The sequence below is a fragment of the Topomyia yanbarensis genome, chromosome 3, assembly GCF_030247195.1.
Source record: "Topomyia yanbarensis strain Yona2022 chromosome 3, ASM3024719v1, whole genome shotgun sequence".
Lineage (NCBI taxonomy): Eukaryota > Metazoa > Arthropoda > Insecta > Diptera > Culicidae > Topomyia > Topomyia yanbarensis.
Window position 1 is genome coordinate 210628606 of NC_080672.1, and position 20341 is coordinate 210648946.

Here is a 20341-nt window from a genome sequence, read left to right on the forward strand (position 1 = left end):
ATATATATATATATATATATATATATATATATATATATATATATATATATATATATATATATATATATATATATATATATATATATATATATATATATATATATATATATATATATATATATATATATATATATATATATATATATATATATATATATATATATATATAGGGATGGATGTATGTATGTATAAAACAATATATAAGTACATGTGCATATATTCATTTAAATATATACATACTGATTTACATATGCATACTAAGATACACACATATACATATGTATATACACAGATACATGCATACATATATGGATATATAAGCGCGATATAATCGAAACATTACTGTAATTTAAATTTTGTTGCAACCAAACTACCAATCTGACATTTCGGCCTGATCGACCTACTGATCATTATCTCCTAACATCTCCAGGGAATATATCTAACAATTATTTTCTGACATAATTTTGGAGCTTATTCTGTTTGAAGACGACTTGCGAGATTTTTCCTAATATCTTTGAAGTATTCATAACGTTTCAGAAGTAGAACTGGAAAGATTTACTCTTTTTCGGTAACTTATACGGATTCAGTCGGCATGATTTATTATAGACACATTGAGTTTTCTCTAATTGTATGCTTCAAGTAATGTGAAATTCATTATAAAATGTATTAATTTCGCATTAGATTTTATTTTACAGAAGTTGTAGGCGGTATTTACAAGAGTGATAGTGCGTTTTCTTAATTTCAAACGTTTTGAAATATTTACGATGAGTTTTAAACTATTTCAAGAATAATAATATTTTTAAATATAACATATAACGTAAAAGAGCATTCAGTATTTGCATAGATATTACATGTAACCACAAACAAAAGATATTTTTACTACTCTTTATCAAATGTGTGGTCGGTACCTAATAACGCATACAGGGAAAGCTAGCGGTGGTTTGCACTGTACAAAAATAATCATCAAAAATTTTGGATTCTGGAACACACTCAATAACAAGACAATCTTTTTCTTGAGTATGTCGTAACAACGCTTGGATTTTCACCTAAAAAAAATACCAAGATTGGCTTTTATATATGGAGTAAGCCTTGAAAACAAAATGCCGGGATGTTGTTCCTGAAAAGCAAGATTCGATTGATATAAAGTTTTATAGCGAACACATTGAACGCGTTCTATAAGGATTCGTGCAGCAATTTTATTTTTATGCGATGGATTATATCCAGGGTACCATCAACTTGTCACATACATTACCTGGAGCCGGAGTAAGTAGGAATTTCTTCGTCACATACTATTATCAATATAACTGAGAACCATAAATTGAAACTCAAACCACCTCGCAAACCGTACTCAAGGTAGACTAACAAAATTGTTTAGGAGATTCAATGCGGAATACAGGAAAAAAAATCTCACAATTGTCGCAATTTATTCTTAGTCACCTCTAGGTGGAATAGAGATTTCGAACAGAACATTGGAAAATACGTTTGTAACTTTGTTGTGAATATGAAACATTCAGGCTTACAATAAGTGCACTAAAGCATATATGTTGTTTGTATATATATCGTGCTCGTTGCAGCTATGAAACCTCATTCATGATAACAATGTTAATTAACAGCTGTTACACCAAATTTTAACACTGACTGACTGACGACGTTATAAACAATAGAAGTTACAGTTTGCTTACAACAGAATCTGCCACGTGCTAAATGACAGATACTGCAATGTGCTGAACGCAAGTTGGAGCCTGCCCGTTGGTCGAGTTCGGGTGGGCTGTAGTTAGTGCGTTATCGTGGGCAACATCGAAATGCGCCGCATATTGAAAGAGTGCGGCGTGTGTCAAAAACTTCATATCTCTGGACAGAAACAAAAAGATAAAAATATCTTTACAGATTATTGAAGGTGAAAGTTTTCCCCGTCATTTGACATATTTTTTGATTTTTTATAGCGCCGAGAACACGAAAATATTTTAAATTGTTTTTTGCAAATGTTTATAAAATACTGCTATTAAAACAAACATTCCATAAATATACATTCATATGATAATGGAAACATCATTCTATAAGTGTGTAATATCATTCAATTATCTTAAGTAGTCTTTGAGTAATAAGAAATTGAAAATTTTTATTATGTTATCAATTTTATTATGTTCAAAAGTTTAAAAGCCTATAATTTAAACAAACAAAGCAATTTTATCAAAATATTTATACCAAAAGATACACTCCATGTCCCCTATACAAAAAAATATTTTTCATGAAAATCGGTGATTTTTTGGAATTTTCGACATGGTTTGTCTCACCATTTATATGGAAATTTATCGTTTGAATGCTTTGTTCACCACGCAACTATGAACTCCAATCGACAAAAACAGCAATGGCTACCTGAGTCGAATGGTATATGAGATTCGGCCTTCCGGGCCTCGGTGAAATAGTCGATTTTCGGAGCGATTGCATAATCATTTTTATAGGTAAATGGAAAAAGGATATAAAATGAAAATTTGAAAAACGATGGTTAGAGCTTGCTAAGAAATCCTGCAGTAGCAGTGAGTTACATCTAACCCTTCTACGCTGAGAAATAAAAATATGCGGAGTTAGCATACTTTCTATTCCCGCCTCTTTTATTCTACTGTGATTTTTATGCATTTTCTAGTATATACTTCTAGTAAGCATGGAATGAGTGGATAGACCGAATATGTCCATTGCATAAAATTTACAGCAGAAGAAACGAGAGGCAGATAGAAAAGTATGCTATCGATGAATAAATATAGTTCTGCGTATATACTTGGGTGATTTCTCGTGTTAAGTATGCGAAGATTCGTACTACTTAAATACTCCACCACTTCGAGCTACCTCAAATTATGTGATGAGCGTTTGCATCACTACCAATTATGAGTTAAATCCCATTTCGGCTACAGTATGATACAACTCACTTTTTAAAAAGTTGCGATTCTTTAGTAGAGTGTATGATTACATTTTGAACGGAATTATTTTTGGAAAAGTTGCCTATTTCTGTGTGCATTTACCGAAGCTAGCATTCAGTTTCACGCCACCTTTATTAATTCACACAGAATCGATTGCCTTCAGCTCGGAGGAAGTATAAATTAATTCACAAACATGTTTATGTGAAGGCAGAGTATGGCATTTTTTAAATTTTAGAGCATAAGTGAACTGCATTTTTTCTCGATAATCCAACTCCGAACCAGCACAGAAACAAACTTCAGTTTGAAACAGAAATTGAATTTGAACAGAAAATAACTAAAACGATGCTAGTAAATTGTGTGAGTTACAGTTAGCTTTGAACATAAATCAGATGTCCATCTATTCCTGTCACCAACAGTGAAGTTAAAAGCTCTGATTCGACCCAACACCGCTGTCGTTGACTTCAAATTTTGTTCCAGACGACCGAGTCTTCGTGAGGTGAAATATTTTCTGAAGGTAAAAGTGGAGCTTAGACTTTCGGAAGTCGCCTATCTTCAGTATCATACCCTGTGCAGTGCAGTTTTACCGAGGTCCGGATGACCGAGTTTCATATTCATTTCGATTCAGTCAATCGACTACAGCTGTGTATGTACTGGGAGACAATAAATGATACCTTTCTTATAGTAAGGTTTAAAAAGCTTCAAACGCCTTGCCTGTTCAATATGGGACTCACTTTTGTGTCAAACATTAGTTCATTTAGATCATCTGTGTACTTGAGCCATTTGACTTCAAAAATCCAATTGAACAGAGACTGGTGGTGAGTTGCCCTGAGTTATTTAGCTCCCGTCGATATCTGCTCCAATAGGGCCCGGCGATGAATCTACTCCTAAACCCGACTGAGAGTTCCTCGTTGCCGGTTTAATCGGCATGGAAGACTATGCATTTTCCACATTATGTAAGATTATTTTAACTCAGGCGCAACTTTTTTAAAAGGGCGTAGACGTTTTTATGTGCATGAATTTCACAATTTTGTTTGTTCTGTTACTTTATTTTATACAGCAAAACTATCTGAGAACAAGTTACAGGGAATGAAGAATTCTTCACGAAAAAAATATGCACTGAAAAAAATATTGTATCATTTTTTACCAAAACAAAATCTCATATTAAAAATCAAAATTGCAAAAAAAAACCATTTTTTCTAATTTTTTATATTTTGTCAACAATAACCTATAGAGAAAACCTAATTACACATTTAATTGTTTTCGTTGGAGCAAAATTCCAAATATGTCGAAAACTATCGCATTTTAGGAGATTTTTTTTAAATACATTTTGATTTAAAATGATACTTAGACTTATATTCTGTAATAAAATTACAGTTTTGTATGTCAATTAGTATGAAATTTAAAAACTTTTATAAAGTTATTCTTAGAAAAACATTTTTACCAATAAGCTCTCCATAATGCAATCACATTCAAAATGTTTCTATTCTCTTTAGGTTTTTGTTGGCAAAATATAAAAATTTTAAAAAAATGTGTTTTTGCGCAATTTAAATTTTTAATATAAAGTTTTGTTTTTGTAAAAACTGACACTATATTTTTTCAGTGTATATTTTTTCATGAAGAAATATTTATTCTTTGTAACTCGTTCTCAGGAAATTTTGCTATATAAAATAGAGTACTCGACTTAGAGTTTTTGGAAAATAATACTCGTCAAAACGCCTAGGTCCTTTTGAAAAATTGCTCTTGTATCAAAATATTGCAATTGTCAGAGAAGGAGATTGATAGACCTAACACAACTGCAAATTTTCGTTGGAATCGACGATGGTCATATTTTGCGGTTGACCGATTTCTTATGGAATCCCTCAGGTGCGGAGGTCGGTTCAACGATTCCGTATGTAGCGTAGCTTCCGGATCGTTAACGCCTCCACCACGTACCGCCGGTACTTCGACGCGAGCTACAAGATGAAGTTCTCTGTAGTGGATTTAGTCTGCTACACAGGGTGCCGGTAGGATGAGTTTATTCAAAGTGTCAGCTCCACCCTACTAGTATCTGCGTGACTACGACTTTCTATGCTTAGAGCCGCCATATCGCTTCACACTGCCCCGAATCAGGGGTACTCAAAGACCACATGCTCCGGCGTATCTTCAGCACACTTTATACACATATACATACATACAAACACATTTGAAGACGTTGGCCTCATGTCCTCACTGTGGCCAGAAAACGCCTCTTACTGCTCCATCAGCTATCATCACTCCCAACTGTTTCAATACACGTATCGATGTGATTGATATGCCTTCAACGGAGCTTTGATCCCGCTGGACGCTAAAATTGCTACCAGAACCACCTCAGTTTTGTGGTTACCTAGCTCTAACCTAAATACATTCAGTTTTCGATTGTGTTGCGGGTCTTGTCAGCATTTCCACCATTTCTATCGTCTCTGTTGTAATTGTGAGAACGACGACTCCCATAGACAGCTTTAGCATTAGAATGCCATTATACATCATGTTCCAAAGTTTTAAGCCAAGTATAGAGCCTTATGGCACTCCTGTCGTTACTCTCATTGACTTCTGTTCCGAATGTGTGTCGTAAACCAGCACTTAGTTCTGAACAGGCTGCTGCACAGGTATTCGGGTACTCTTTGTGCAACGATTCTGGTATATCTTCCTAGCTGACGCTGAAAAACGCGGTCTTGACGTCTATCATTACTACAGTGCAGTAACAGCTCCTTCTCTATTTGAGCCTATTGTCTGCTCTGTCCAGCTCGCTTCGCTGTCCATCTTACTTTTCGGATTCCAAATTACCTGTTGGACAAACCGCTTTCGCGCTCCGTGCATTTCGTTATCCTGTTGAGGATAACACTTCACAAGAGCTTTCCAAGAACATACACCCGGCATATGGGCCTGAATGATGTTAGAATTCTTGACGGTTTCCGTGGTTTAGACAGCAGCACCAGATTTTGCATTTTTCATCGCACTAGAATCAGTAAGTTGAATAGATTGGCTCGATTGGCACGTTCTCCATGTTGTTAGGAGATTTGTTCCTACAAAGTAAGTAGTCTCGTCATTTTATTTGAGAAGGGAAAGACAATACAATACATACACAATACAAGCGCAACACAAAACTGTAAACAGTCTGGATTTCCGGACCTTCCGGAATTGTCGATAGTGGACAATATATTTATTGACTGCTTGAATAGCAATCAGTGATCTAGACCTGCGAATCGAAGTAATTTGGTAACCATTTCAATAGTTTTTAGCCTCTGAAGTATTACGATTGTAACGGTTTATATGGAAAATTCCTGTGTAACCTTACTAATCAACCTGTAACTCCGGAAAAAACACTCATAACCATATTCATCGGCAGTCAATGGGGTTACTGTATTTTTCATTTGAAATCAAGTTTTTAAAAATCCGTTAAAAAATTCACTGGGTGATATTAGCTTAGGAACTTGGCGAGTTCCCTGGGAGCATCAAGAGCCGTCATAGATGGCCAGTGTGGTCAAAGCTACTTTGATTGGCCATTAGTGATGCAGACCCGTAAATTAAAGTAATGTTGCACCCATTTTAATACGTTTTACATCATTGGGACAGTACCAGGTGGTACCAGTTTATGTAGGAATTTGGACATCATGGTGGTACTAGTTTATGTGGGAACTCCAGAACCGGAAATCAGATCAACTAAAAATTCAATATCAGCTTATGGGAGCGTTATACCTTTCATTTAAACTAAGTTTGTGAAAATCGGTTCAGCCTACCTCTGAGAAAATTTTAAAACACACACAGACAAAAAACATACACAAAAGATAATTTGAATTAACGTTTTTAAAATGAAAATTTCAAACATTTTGCAATTAAATCCTTGCAAGTCCCTTTAACGATAAAAGAATACAAAAATTTCGTATTAAATTATCTCAGTTGATGGCATAACTTTCTCTATTAAAATGGCTTTTGCAATATTTACGAACACCGAATCATACAACATTTTTATTACAAAAAAAAAAGAAAAAAAAAACATTATAATTTCATAGTTAAACACATAACCTAGTTAAATATATGAGTCTAACTATATTAGTACTTTGAAAACTGCTATTATTACTATAGGCACTAACCAACACTAACGGTTGAACCTAAACGAAAATTTGTTATATTGAAAGTATAATAATTTGTTACACCGTCAATCTCATTAATTTTGACTCTCCCTCTCGCAGGTTATTGGGATTGATAGTATTGTAAACATTATCAAGCCACAATAAATTCAATGGTTATCTAAATATAAGGACCTTCGTTCTTTTTAATTTCTATTTGCATCAAGTTCTACTACTAAAGGTTAATTAATTCTCATGTTAATAATCGACCAATCATTATGACTACTCATAATTATTGTAAGAAGCCCGCTTCAGAATGTTGATTACAATACGCCTCGATAGTTGTATATCGAGGAGGCCGGGAGGGCTGATGTGAACCTTTTTTCTGTTCTATACTTTTCCTCTCATTATCAGCTCACAACCAACAATAAACCAATAACAAATAGATATTTGAGAAAGGATGTGCTATGTGTGGTAGTTGGCTATTCAAGTATTAGTAGTGTTTGAAGTACTAATGTATATGTGTCATGTGATTCATAACTTCAGCTGTATCTTGTACCTGTCTAATCTATTACATCTCTCATCTATTGCCTTTTACCTCTTCTTTTCGAGTCTTTTACTGCCATTCTACACCCGCCTTCAGCTGAGTCAGTCAAAGATAACGCTCATATCCACCAGATAACACGTTCCATGGCGACATGACCGGGAAATACAATTGATACGAGAGAACTCACTCACTTCTAGCATCTGAACCGCACACTGAAATTTAGTATCAGATTCACGACTCGCGCGACCGCTCAGAACCACATGCAAATATGTGAATGGTACCACGATCACAGAATCGACTGTATATACGCGAACTCACATACACACTACCACACGCGAAAAACAAGTTAACATACAAACGCTTGAGCTTTTCGCGAACATCCACGCACACCTACGCCCGCGATTTCGCAAACATGATTACACCTCGGTAGTGAAAGTCTTAACACTCATACATTCTCAAACGCGGTCTCAAGCGGGAACCTACAAAAATTCCCTCGCGCAGGCGATCACGAATCGTTCACGTCCGCAAGTCTATCCTCGATCCAAAAAACTAGGTCCCTACCTTCAGCTGGACCAATTAAGAAAATACGCTCATACCTATTAGACAACACGTCTTATGGCGACATGACCAGGAACATGTTCCGTGGCGACATGACCGAGAACTCTAGTGATATGGGGTAACTCATTTCCTGTCAGAATGTGATCTGTACACCGAAAACTAAATATCAGAATGACGGTCCGCGTGGCCATCCGAGAACACACGCGAATATGTGAATGGCAACAGGGTTTCAAAATCGAATTTATACACGCGAAGTCACATACACGTGAGCACACGCGACAAACACCTCAACATACCAAACCTTAAGTCCTTCGTGATCATCTACGCAAACCTACGCCCGCGATCGCGCAAACTTGAAAACATTCCGGTAATAATGTAAACGTTTTAGTACTAAACACGGTCCCGCGAAACCGCAAACGCTCGCGATCATGAATCACGTACGGAAATCTTTCTGGCAACTTAGGTCCATACCAATCAAAAAATAAAACTCATGTCCACTAGACAACACGTTCCATGGCGACATGACTGGGAACTCTAGCGATATGGAAGAACCCACTTTCTTCTAGAATCTGAACCGCACACGAAAAATTAAGTATCAGATTCACGTTCCACGCGCGATCATTCTAGAACACACGCGAATATGCGAAAGGCGGTTTTAATATAGAATTTATACACGCGTAATTATATACACGTTAGCACACGCGACATACAAACGCACAAGCGATCGAACACGTTAACGTACAAATGCTTGAGTCCTTCGCGATGAAGCACGCGACCGCGAATTTCCTTCGCCCTTACACACCTGAACCGTACAATGAATATTCACTTTCACGGCCCACTACCAATAGCCTAAAGCAGTGTTTTAGTGGGCGCCATTACCTGTCTCTTCCGCAATTATAGTGTGTGATTCTGACGGGGAGCCCTTCCGAGAACCAAGCTTTACAGTTCCAGTAGGATATGGCTCGAAAAAAAAAATAAATAAATAATTGTTGCAATATTTTTGTTTACAACCAAAGCGGTTTACATGTCGTGTAAATTTCATCACTTTTTGTGTGTGCGTTGCACTAAATTTGTCGTTGAAGACGAAACTATTTCTCGTGATTGAAAGAAAACGTCCGATCTCGACGAACTGAGTCGATTTGTATACGACACGCGCGCTTTCATTTGAGACTAATTTTGTGAAAATCGGCCCAGCCATCTCCGAGAAACTGACATGGGTTTGGTAATTTTGAGAAATGGCAATTTCTTCCGGGACCTTTTATAATGGTCAATATGGCCAACGAGACTTTGAGATGGAGATGAAGAGCTGACCTGGGGTGCAACCAACCACATTTTATACCTTCTATTTGATGCTTGGTTTGTGAAAATCGATTCTGCCATCGCCGAATATCTGGTGTGAGTTCAGTTTTGGAATACGCCCGATACCCGGGACTTTCGGAATTGTCGATAGTGGACAATAACTTCAAAGAATCTTTGATTGGCCATCAGTGGGTAGACCTGCAAATCGAAGTTTATAAAAAGTTTATAAATGCGGTCAATAGGTGTGACATTAACTTGGAAGCAAGCAAGTTCCCCGGGGGAACTAAGAACAGAGTTTAAAAAAATTAACATCCCTTCGTGAACTTAAAAGAGAAACTAAATTCAATTCATGCCCGCCGCGATGAATCAAATGTTTGGTTCGTTTCTTTCGTCATTCGTTCTCCCGACACAGCGCATTCAGGTTCTGATGTGTCCGGTTTCAAAAGCAAACTCGGAGATGTAGAAGATGCCTGCTTTTGCCTTCAAACTGTCCACATAATAACAAATAAATGCTTTGGTTTGTGGAATTTATATTTCCTCTGTATTCAAGTATTCGATTTTGCATGATATTTTAATCAGATGGAAAGTTAATGAATGAGGGAGGCGGTGAATCCAAATGTTGGTTTAAATACAAGCAGAAATAGGTACCGTAAACCGGGGTGACATTGATCACTTTTCGAAGTAATCATTACATATTTTTAGACGCAACGCATTTTTTTCGAGTTTAATATTTTTAAACCATGTACTGATGTATGGAGAACAAGATTGGATGGTTTCACCTAAAAATTTTCGTTTACAGCTATTTTTTCAAAAATGATTTCAAGTTGAATTCCATTTTCGTGTTCGTGACTTTGATAACCTGCATGTTCACCCACATTAAGTTATTCATGTCAATGCTTTTCATCCAAATGTTTGTTTAAACTAATTCTGGAAAGATACTAATTGTTAAATAGATGTTAATTAGTATTATACAAAGTATTTCAATGTACTGTAAAATTCGAGTAAGCAAAATTCGTAGGAACTAGAATAAAAGATTCTGAAAACTTTTAAAACTGCTAAAATTGTTTTGTTGCAGTGTTTTATCAATGTACAAAAAGTTTCATCCATTTTAACACGTTGGAATATTGAACAATAAAAAATGTTGCGAATTATAGCTTAGAATAACTGTTTTTGAAATTTCGCAGCACTGATCAAGAAACATCATAGGTGGCCATTGTGATCAAAGCTACTTCGATTGGTCATTAGTGATCTAGGCCCGCAGAGCCAAGTAATGCTGCCCATATTTTAATGTGCATTGCATCCTCTGGACATCATGGTGGACCCTTTTATATGGGAATATGCTATGTGACCGCTCTCTTCAACCCGTAACCCAGGGACCGCAAGGCCTATTCAGTACAGCCGATGGGATGGTTGTACCCTTCATTTGTGTAAATAGCTCCAGCCATCTCTGAGCATCAAAGGTGACATTATTTGTCTCATGCACACATACATACACATACGGACATTTTCCGATCTCGTCGAACTGAGTTGAATGATGTATGGGACTAGGCCCTCCGGCTTAAAACGTCAGTGCTTGGAGCGATTGCTTAAACTTACTGTATGAGAAAGGCAAAAATATTACAATCATTCTAGTACTCAATTGTTCTAAGTACATTAAAATAAAATCAATTTTGCCAGATCGATCTATTTCATATTAAACCTGTGCCTTTCTCATTTCACCAAACAATTATTCCATGGCTAATATTTTCAATAAAATTGTGAAAATGTCTATAACATTCTTAGTACACCTTGCACCTATGTACAATGGCTCGCCAGCCACGAACTGGATAAACTAAATGTCGACGCTGAAACATTTGAAACAAAAATATCATAATTAGCCTAATTAGCATTACCGTCAAACGGGGTAACTTGCAACAGCGGAGCAACCTCGACATATTTCTGTTCCGATGGACAGCCCTAGTCACAATTTAGGCTTTATGGTAGTTTTATAGCCACTGATAAAACAGAGATTGCACTTGTAGCGAGCTATAAAACTATAAATGTTACTTGAGAGACAACACTAATAATAATGCTTACAATTTAGCTCCACTTCAGTGGTTAGAGCATATCATATCATCTAACTAATCCAAATAACTAATTTCCAGAAAGTACCAAAGTCCAGAAAATTACTTGACTAAAAATTCAATTTTCTCAACCAAACTTCTAACAAACGTTTCGTTTAGATTTTATTCAATTAAATGCTTGTTATGATTACAAAAATAATGAGAATTTAAACAAAACACACGCACCTAAATATTTGAATTGTTATCATTCTTTTGAATGAGTTATTTTAAGAATTGTTCTGTTGGCACTTATATATACAAATGTGGTGGTTATGTTTTCGCTGATTCTCAAAGTGCTATTCAGAAATAACTTGCCTATGGCTGAGTAGTTCTTCGGGTTCGGGGAAAGCGCTAATTAGAGTAACAAAACGTTTGAAGTGATGAATCGGATTACAAAGTGTTTGAAACAGTTACATGAAATAGCAAATTACGTGTTATGATCAAAATTTGGTCCACTTAAACGTGATGCATTTCATTAAAACATGTATTTAAAAAGCCTGCGTACCTCTTATTTTGTCATCCATAAATGAAAATAAATCCCCCCTTCCACATCGTAGCATTTCGTCACAAAACTCTAAATACCTCCTGGTAATTACGTAGCTTGACGGTACCTTTCCTCGTAAAAAATATAAAAAAAAATTAAGAAAAATAAAAAGCGATGGAAGTTAAATGAAACGGGTAAGGTTGTCGTGACATCAGGTCAACCCATTCCCCTTTAAAAAAACTACGTAGCATGACATGACCCCCTACCCCCCCCCCCCCTGTCGTCACACATCATCACAAAATACAAAACTCCCCCCTCCCCCATATAATACTACGTCATTTATGGATGGTCCATAGGAGTGTGCAGAATTTTGCCCCTATTCGATTTTAACGTTTGCTCTTCAGTTATAAAAATGGTCTTAAAGCAAGAGGATCAAAGTTTTGCTCGAGCATCACGAATACCATTCGATTCAGTTCGTCGAGATCGGAAAACGTCTGTGTGCATATATATGTGTGTGTCATTTAAATTCACACAATTTTCTCAGAGATGGCTGAACCGATTTTCACAAACTTAGTTTCATCTGAAAGGTATAACACTCCCATAAGTTGCTATTGAATTTTGAGTTGGTCCAACTTCCGGTTTCGGAGTTACGGCTTGAAGAGTGCGGTCACACAGCAAATGCCCATATAAACTGGTACAACCATTATGTAAAACATATTAAAGTGGCTTGCGGGTCTGGATCACTAATGATCAATCAAAGCAGCCTTGACCACATTGACCTCCGGCGGAACCCGCCAAGTTCCTAAGCTAATATCACACCTATTTCCCAGCAAATTTTCTACCAATTTTTGCAAATTTATTTTCAAATGAAAGATATAGTAATACATTTGACAGCATACGGTGGTTCAAGAATTACAGGTTGGTTAATAAGGTTACACTGGAATTTCCCACATAAATCGGTACAATCGTAATACCTCAGAGGCTACAAGCTATTGAAATGGTCACCAAATTACTTCCATTCGCACGTCTAGATTACTGACTGCCAATCAAAAATTCTTGGAATATATTGTCCACTGTCGACGATTCCGGAAGGCCTGGGCTCCGGGCATATTGCATAATTGAAGTCACATCGGTTCTTCGTTGATGACTGAATCGATTTTCTCATACCAAGTCTCAAATAGAAGGCAAAATATGCAGTTGAGTATGGCGTCGTCGCACCACCCCCACCCACCCGCCTTGCCCTTACACCTCCCTCCTTCATCACTCCCCTCCCCTTAGACCACCCTCACGCCCGCATTTCCTTCATCCACCCTATATACTGAAATAAGATAAAGGATATCTGGCGCATTCTCCACTCCCACTCTACTAACCCCCTACCCCCTTCACTCCAAACATATTCCATCAACATATCAAAATATAATCACACGAAGATAACATTGAACTCATGCTGATTAAGCTAATTAAATATTATACTTTTTTGTTTCATGTGAGTCAGCGTCTACTTTCGTGGTAGTCATGGAATACCTGCTAAGTATAATAAGAATGTAATACACATTTCCACAATTTTATTGAACAAAACCAGCTAATGAATCAAAGTTTGGATAAATGAGATAGGATCAATCGCACCACTAGGAGGATTGAAACAGTTTTTTTTAATTATTCGTGTTACCCCATCATAAAAAGTCAATAATCTAATTTTTATCGCTTTAAAAGCGTAAACAATGTTATTTGTGTATTCATGGAGAAGCTTTCAATAAAAATGTTTCCATAACAACAACTTTCGACATATTTTTATAATTGATACTATTTGCAGTTAAAAATACAATTTTCTTTTTGAATATAATTTTAAACGCCATTTTAAATTAAAATGCCCGTAACAAAATTTTTCTGAAATGAAATAATTCTCGAAATATTTTAAATTTGTTTAAACAAAACAATTAATTTATTTTATTACGACCATTTCATAAGTTTTCATATCAACAACAATTGGTTTTTCAAAAGGCCTAAAACATTTCCTGTAACTTTCTCTTTGACATCACAACGATTTTGTAAACCATTTGCAAGTTATAGGAAAACAACCAAAATATTATTCAACTATATAGTTTATGGTTGAAAAATATATTGATTGTTTTCGAATAACTTTCAAATGGTTTACTATATCACCTTGCCGTCAATGGGAAATTTACAGAAAATATGATGCATCTTTTTTAAAACCTATTGTTGTAGATGTAGAAGCACGAATAACTTATGAAAAGGTCGAAATTAAATAAAACAATTGTGTTGTTAAAACAATTTTTAAAAAATGTTTGTTATTAACATTTTAATTTAAAATGACGTATATAATCAAATTCAGAAAGAAAATTGTATTTTTGACTGCAAATAGTATGAATGATAAAAATATATCAAACGTTGTAAGGAAAACTTTTTTTTATTGAAAACTTTATTGAAAATTTAAAACGATAAATATTAGCTTATTGACATATAATAACTTTAAAAAAGGCATAAATACACGAATTAATTGTTTTTGTTAGAGCAAAATTCCAAATATCTCGACAACTATCGCATTGTGAAGGAATTTTGCAGGTTGATTTAAAATGATATTTTGAATTGTATTCTGTAAAAAATTACAGTTTTGTATGTCAATTAGTTGAAATTAAAAAACATGCATAAAGTCATTGTAAGAAAAATTTTTTAACGATATGTTCAAAATATTTAATAAATTAAAAAATGGGAAGTTTTTGCAATTTAAATTTTTAACATAATTTTTTGTTTTAGTGAAAACTGACAACATTTTTTCAGTGTAATTTCTATAAAATACAGTAGTCGAATTTTTTTTGAATTAATGCATTTAGAAACGTCTACGCTCTATTGAAAAATTGCTCTTGTATCAAAATGCTGCAATTGAAAATGTGGAAAATCATGGAGATTCATAAACCGAAAACAACTGCAAAATATCGTTTGAATCGACGATGGTCATATTTTGCGGGCGACTGGCTTCTCATGTCTAGAACACATAATCAGTCAATTGAAAGTAAAATTGCTGAAGGAGTCCGTATAGAACGCGTTCCATGTGTTTTCAATTATACTTAATTTCAATCGACCCATACTACTTCTTTCCAGACAACAATGATCAACATTCTCAGTTTATTAGTTCTAGGTCATTTATAGCAACGAAATATGCATTTGTTCTAAATGTTTACTCCTATCAGCTTTTGAAGCTTGGAGCGAAGTAACCATAATTCAAGATAAATCGAATTCAAATAAACTGGAAGTCGACCTTCACAGATTTGAACCAATTTTGGAGAAATTATTCATCTAGGGCCAATATATAGAAATCAAAATTTTTGTGTTAATTAAATCAGTCCTCGGTCCATGGGAGCTACCCCCGTTTTGACCAATTGCTAAAACTCGATTTTCTTTTGAGTATATCTCCGGTTCTATTTACTCTACAACCGTAAGATGCTTTTAGAAGGAAATCGTTCATGGAGAAAAAATATTATTTTTAGCAGCAGTGCTATGCTATTTTTCCTGTTAAAAATTAATAGTTTATTTTACTCGCTATACGTATATTTTAATTTTGAAAATTCTAATTTCATCGTATTCATCAGACATTTTTACATAACAAGCGCTTCTAATATCAATATAATTAAAGTCAATCCTTAGATTCACCGCTTTGAAAGGAGGTTAGGATCAAATTGAAATTCAATAACAGCCAATGGAAATAATGAAACCCATATAAATGTCCGCACATACACAAATGCATACACACAGACATTTTACGATTCGAAAAGTATATGCGACTCGGATGGTTTTTGTAGCAACTGCATAACCTTTACATATTGGAAAGGTAAAAAAGTTGCAAAGTTCAGTAAAAAAGTCGTAGATTTTGGTCAACGTTTTTTCGAGATCACATAAAATCATGACTTTTAAAAACATTTAACAGCAAAAATACGAGTCCGGTTTTTAAAATTTCATGTGCTCTCCCCTTTGGAAAAAATTCAGATTGCGGCTGATATTGGAATTTCATGTATGAACAATTTAGTTTATATTTCCGGAACCATAAAAGCAATCCAAACGAAACGTTATAGCAAGCTATGCAATATATTCAAAATGTGAAAAAATAAATTGACGCTGTCAAGCTAACGCATCTGTGCCCATAAAATAAGCGAACTGATTAGGAAAAAATAATGATTCAACATTTTTAAATAAAGCATACTTCCGAAATATTTTGGGGAACTACATTGTTCGGCACAAAATGAACATCGTTTATTTCGTACCAATTAATTTTAACACATGCACAAATAGCTTGAATTAGGGTACTATCAACATTTTCCTCTTGAGAATGTGTTTTGCTACGGGAATAAAAGGAGCATCGTCTTATTCGTATTACTGCTAGTCTGACTTGAAGTGCGTCTCGTTGTACACCAAAAACGCAATACATTAGGTGTAAAGCTCTTTAGACGTTTTTGCAGCGTTATTTATTCCGTTTTTACTTGAAGCGAAACTGAGTCAGGTTCTAACTCCAGCTGCTGTCAAAATGTTCGAAATGACAGCCATTGGGGTTGCAACTTGACGCAGGTTCAGGGTCAAGCAAAAGCGGCATCAGTTTATCGTCTTGGTTTGAAACAAGAGGTCCATAAAGTTTAATTGTTATCTGAATGAAATAACCTAAAATATTCATCCTTTTTTATACATTTCAAATCAATAAGTTTGAACGATATTAGAAATCGTCCTGTTCCTTTTTAACCATTATCGAAAAAACTTGATCACATTTTCTGCCACAACCAACCTCCGGATTTGTGCTGCCGACAACTTTGCACCGATCATTCTGGTCGTGGTTTTAGTTCAAATTTCTTTTGCGCATATTTTTGCGATAGCATAAAAACCAATAGTTTCTTCCAAAATACTAATCATTCTACTACATGTTTTCGAATACAGTCGTTAGGAGTCTTGACACTAATGATCCGTCCTATCCCAGGTACGAAGGGTGCCTTACCGTTTACACCACAGAGTAAAGAAAATGATTTAAATTTATTTATAGCCATGCTAATAATTACGTACAGTCGCAATAATTGATATGATGCAAGACTTTATCATACCATCATATTGGTTTACTTATGCTAACTAATTTGCTAACCTTCGTTTTTATGAAAGAAAGAATAAAATCCATCATCAATAGAAACATAGCTTTACATTATGATCATCAAAAACGAGCGCTAGACCCACTGCGTACAATTTGTGTAGTGATCATGTAGGATATATGTGTCGGTTTTTCATTTTGCGCTTTGTGCGGAGGTTCGTCACCCCAACTCGGTTGATTTTTTGCGCGCGCTTTTTCGACCTGAATTTCACCTTAATGTGAAACACAGCGAATAATACATACAATAAAGACCCATTTTTATCAGTCTCATGGTGTATTTTAGGCTGACAAAATGGGGACATTGACTAAATCGGGCATTTTTTTTCTCTATAATAAACTGAAACTGTTAAAATATTCTTCTCGTCCCTTGATGTAGTCTGATAACTATTTCTGATTATGATGAACTTTTTATTTTCGCATATTTCGCATATCTTCATGATAAGGAAAATATGCTCAAGAAAGGATTTACTCGAACTCAGTCTTGTTCGTCTGCTAGAGCCCATCAAACATATGTTCATATTTGGCTGATAAAATCGGGGTTTCAATGTGTTATAATAGATACTCAGCATTCGAAGAAGTTTCTTTTGAACGAGTGTAGAACGACTTTGTTTTTACTTACTTGAAATCAGCGGCGTAGCCAGAAATTCGGTTTGGTGAAAATCGATCATACTGTCCAAACGGCATAATTCCGAAACCGTAATTGTTGAAGTTTTAAAATTATGCAGAATTAATTTTTCAGAAAATAGTAACAGAGTTCGTGTCTTTAGCGAATTTGTTGAGACTTTATTGTAGTCATGAATATTAACCTGAAAAAATTCACCATAAATACTTCTTGGGCGATATACCGTCAAAATTATTTTATCAAATGATGCGTTTAACGTTTGTAAAACTCATCGAAGATACTAAACCTCCGAAATTGGCGGTTTCAAAATGATGCTATCTTGACCTTAAATTACTGTTTTTAAACATTTGACCTATACATATAATTGGCCATACAACAAAAATCAAATACTCATCAAAATCGATCAGAACCTGCTAGAGTCGAATGGAAATCGTCATTTTTTATAAATTTCTCTCTACATTCGGAAAGTGTTATCCTCGTTATTAATCATATTACGTTTTCGTCTCAACTCGACGCATTTCCAAAATAAAAACCTGTTTTAATCACTAGGTGCAATTGTGCTTTTCTCATTTGTCCAGACTACGATTCCATGGCTGGTTATGTTCAATACAATGGAGGAAATGAATATTACATGTTCAGTACGATTTGCACATACAAACAATGGATCGACAGCCACGATCTTGAGATACTATGTGATACTGAAACATCGCTTGAAGCCAGCGGCGGATCATGGAGAAAGATCCGGGAGGTCCAGGTCCTGCCAAAAATTTTCAACTTGTTAAGAAATTTTAAACTAGTTTTAATTTTAAAGTAGCAACCCCTCACTGCATACTCGCTCCGGGCCGGTATGATTGACGATTTTTGGAGTGATTGCATAACCTTTCTATATGAGAAAAGCAAAAATGTACCAAAGTCCAAAGAAGTCAATTTTTGTCAAACATCTCAATGTTTCATGCATTTTAAAGTCATTTGGCATCAAAAATACAAATTTGATTTTGAAAATTTTTCATTTCAGTTTATATGGGAATTTGCTGTGTGATTGCACTCTTCAACTCGTAACTCCGGAACCGGAAGTCCAATCAATAAAAAATTCAATAGCAGCCAATGGGAAGGTTGTACCTTTCTTTTGAGACTAACTTGTGCAAATCGGTCCAGCCATCTCTGAGAAACAGAGGTCACAATTTTTCCACATACACACATACATACACACAGACATTTTCCGATCTCGACGAACTCAGTCGATTGGCATATAACACTCGGCCCTCCGGGTCGGGATTAGATTGACGAATTTTAGAGTGAATGAGAAAGGCAAAAACATTTTTCGCAAATGTTGAAAGTTATGCATTTTTTTGGTGAGCAGTTCTATGTTTCACAGATATTAAATCAATTTTAACTTCGCTTTCTATTAAATAAAGACCCTTCTTACAGTACATATCTATAAAAACGAGCTCAATCTCTTGGCTACGCCGTTGCTTGGAGTTATTTATTTCGCTTTTCATTTTCCGATATTTTTCAGATCGATTCGATGGTCATAAGTTAGAAAAATTGCAGTCAGAAGGTTCGCACAAATGAACATTTTTGTATTGATAAGTTATCACGTTCCTTCCAGACAACTTGGAAGTGTTCGGTGATTATTTCTAGCGGTTGTAGATAGTAAAATGAACAACAAAATTCGTTTCATCGAAATAATGTTTAGCTTATTTCAATGGATTATTACTATATTGAACAATAAATAGGCGACAAAGAGTAATCAACAAACAACAAGCCATAACTTTTAAAGTATTCAAAATAGATGTTTAAAATCTTTAGTAAAGTTATTCGCAAAAGTAAGAGCTACAAATTAGCTGAAGACATCATATCGATATAATCACTTCCAAGAAAATTTGTGAAAATATCTCACTCATAGGGGGATTAATCAGCAAAAGCACAATACCAAAAGAAAGGGCATATTACCTCCATTAAATTCTCCGAAGATATTATTGACCTAAAATAAGCACTTTTGGCGTTAATAATAGATTATATGTTTTTGGTCATATTTCTGGCAATGGAAATGATAAAAATCTTTCAACCGCATTTAATGTTAAATATCTCTTTTGATAATAGTCCGATTTCAACAATCTATAGCTTGTTCGAAAGGTATTTGTTAAAGCTGTCTAAAAACATACAAATTGTTAATCTATATTGTCAATTTCGGCCGATGATTTAAAAAAAAACTGCAAAAAACGCCAATTTTACGCATTCAAACATTCATACCTTGGAAACTAAACATCAGAATCAAAAACAAATTAATAGCGTTCATACTGTTTTTTAGTTCTTTCATTTAAAATTGGTTTGGATAAGATCGGTTCAGCCATTGCTGAGAAACACGAATGAGAATTTGTCCGTTACATACACACACAGACACACACACACAGACATTGTCCCAAATCGTCGAGCTGAGTCGATTGGTATATAAGACTCGGCCCTCCGGGCCTCGGAAAAAATCTTGAAAGTTTGAGCGAATTCTATACATTTCTTTTATAAGAAATGTAAAAAGTAACAAAAGTAAGTTTTTATTTTTTTTTTCAAATTGGTATAAATTGGATATTA

General features: G+C 35.1%; 1 protein-coding gene across 5 annotated transcripts in view; it reads right to left on the reverse strand.

Annotated features, from left to right (window-relative positions):
- LOC131690670 (protein vav) overlaps positions 1 to 20341 on the reverse strand; it is a 1592017-nt gene that overhangs the window by 1256228 nt on the left and 315448 nt on the right. For 2 of the 5 annotated variants that reach the window (XM_058976598.1, XM_058976599.1), the window contains exon 3: positions 17750 to 17936. The exons of the other annotated variants lie outside the window; for them this stretch is intronic. In XM_058976598.1, the coding sequence (XP_058832581.1) occupies positions 17750 to 17814 (65 nt within the window). In that variant the 5' untranslated portion in view covers positions 17815 to 17936. The remainder of the gene's footprint in view (positions 1 to 17749; positions 17937 to 20341) is intronic. 5 annotated transcript variants of the gene reach the window in all.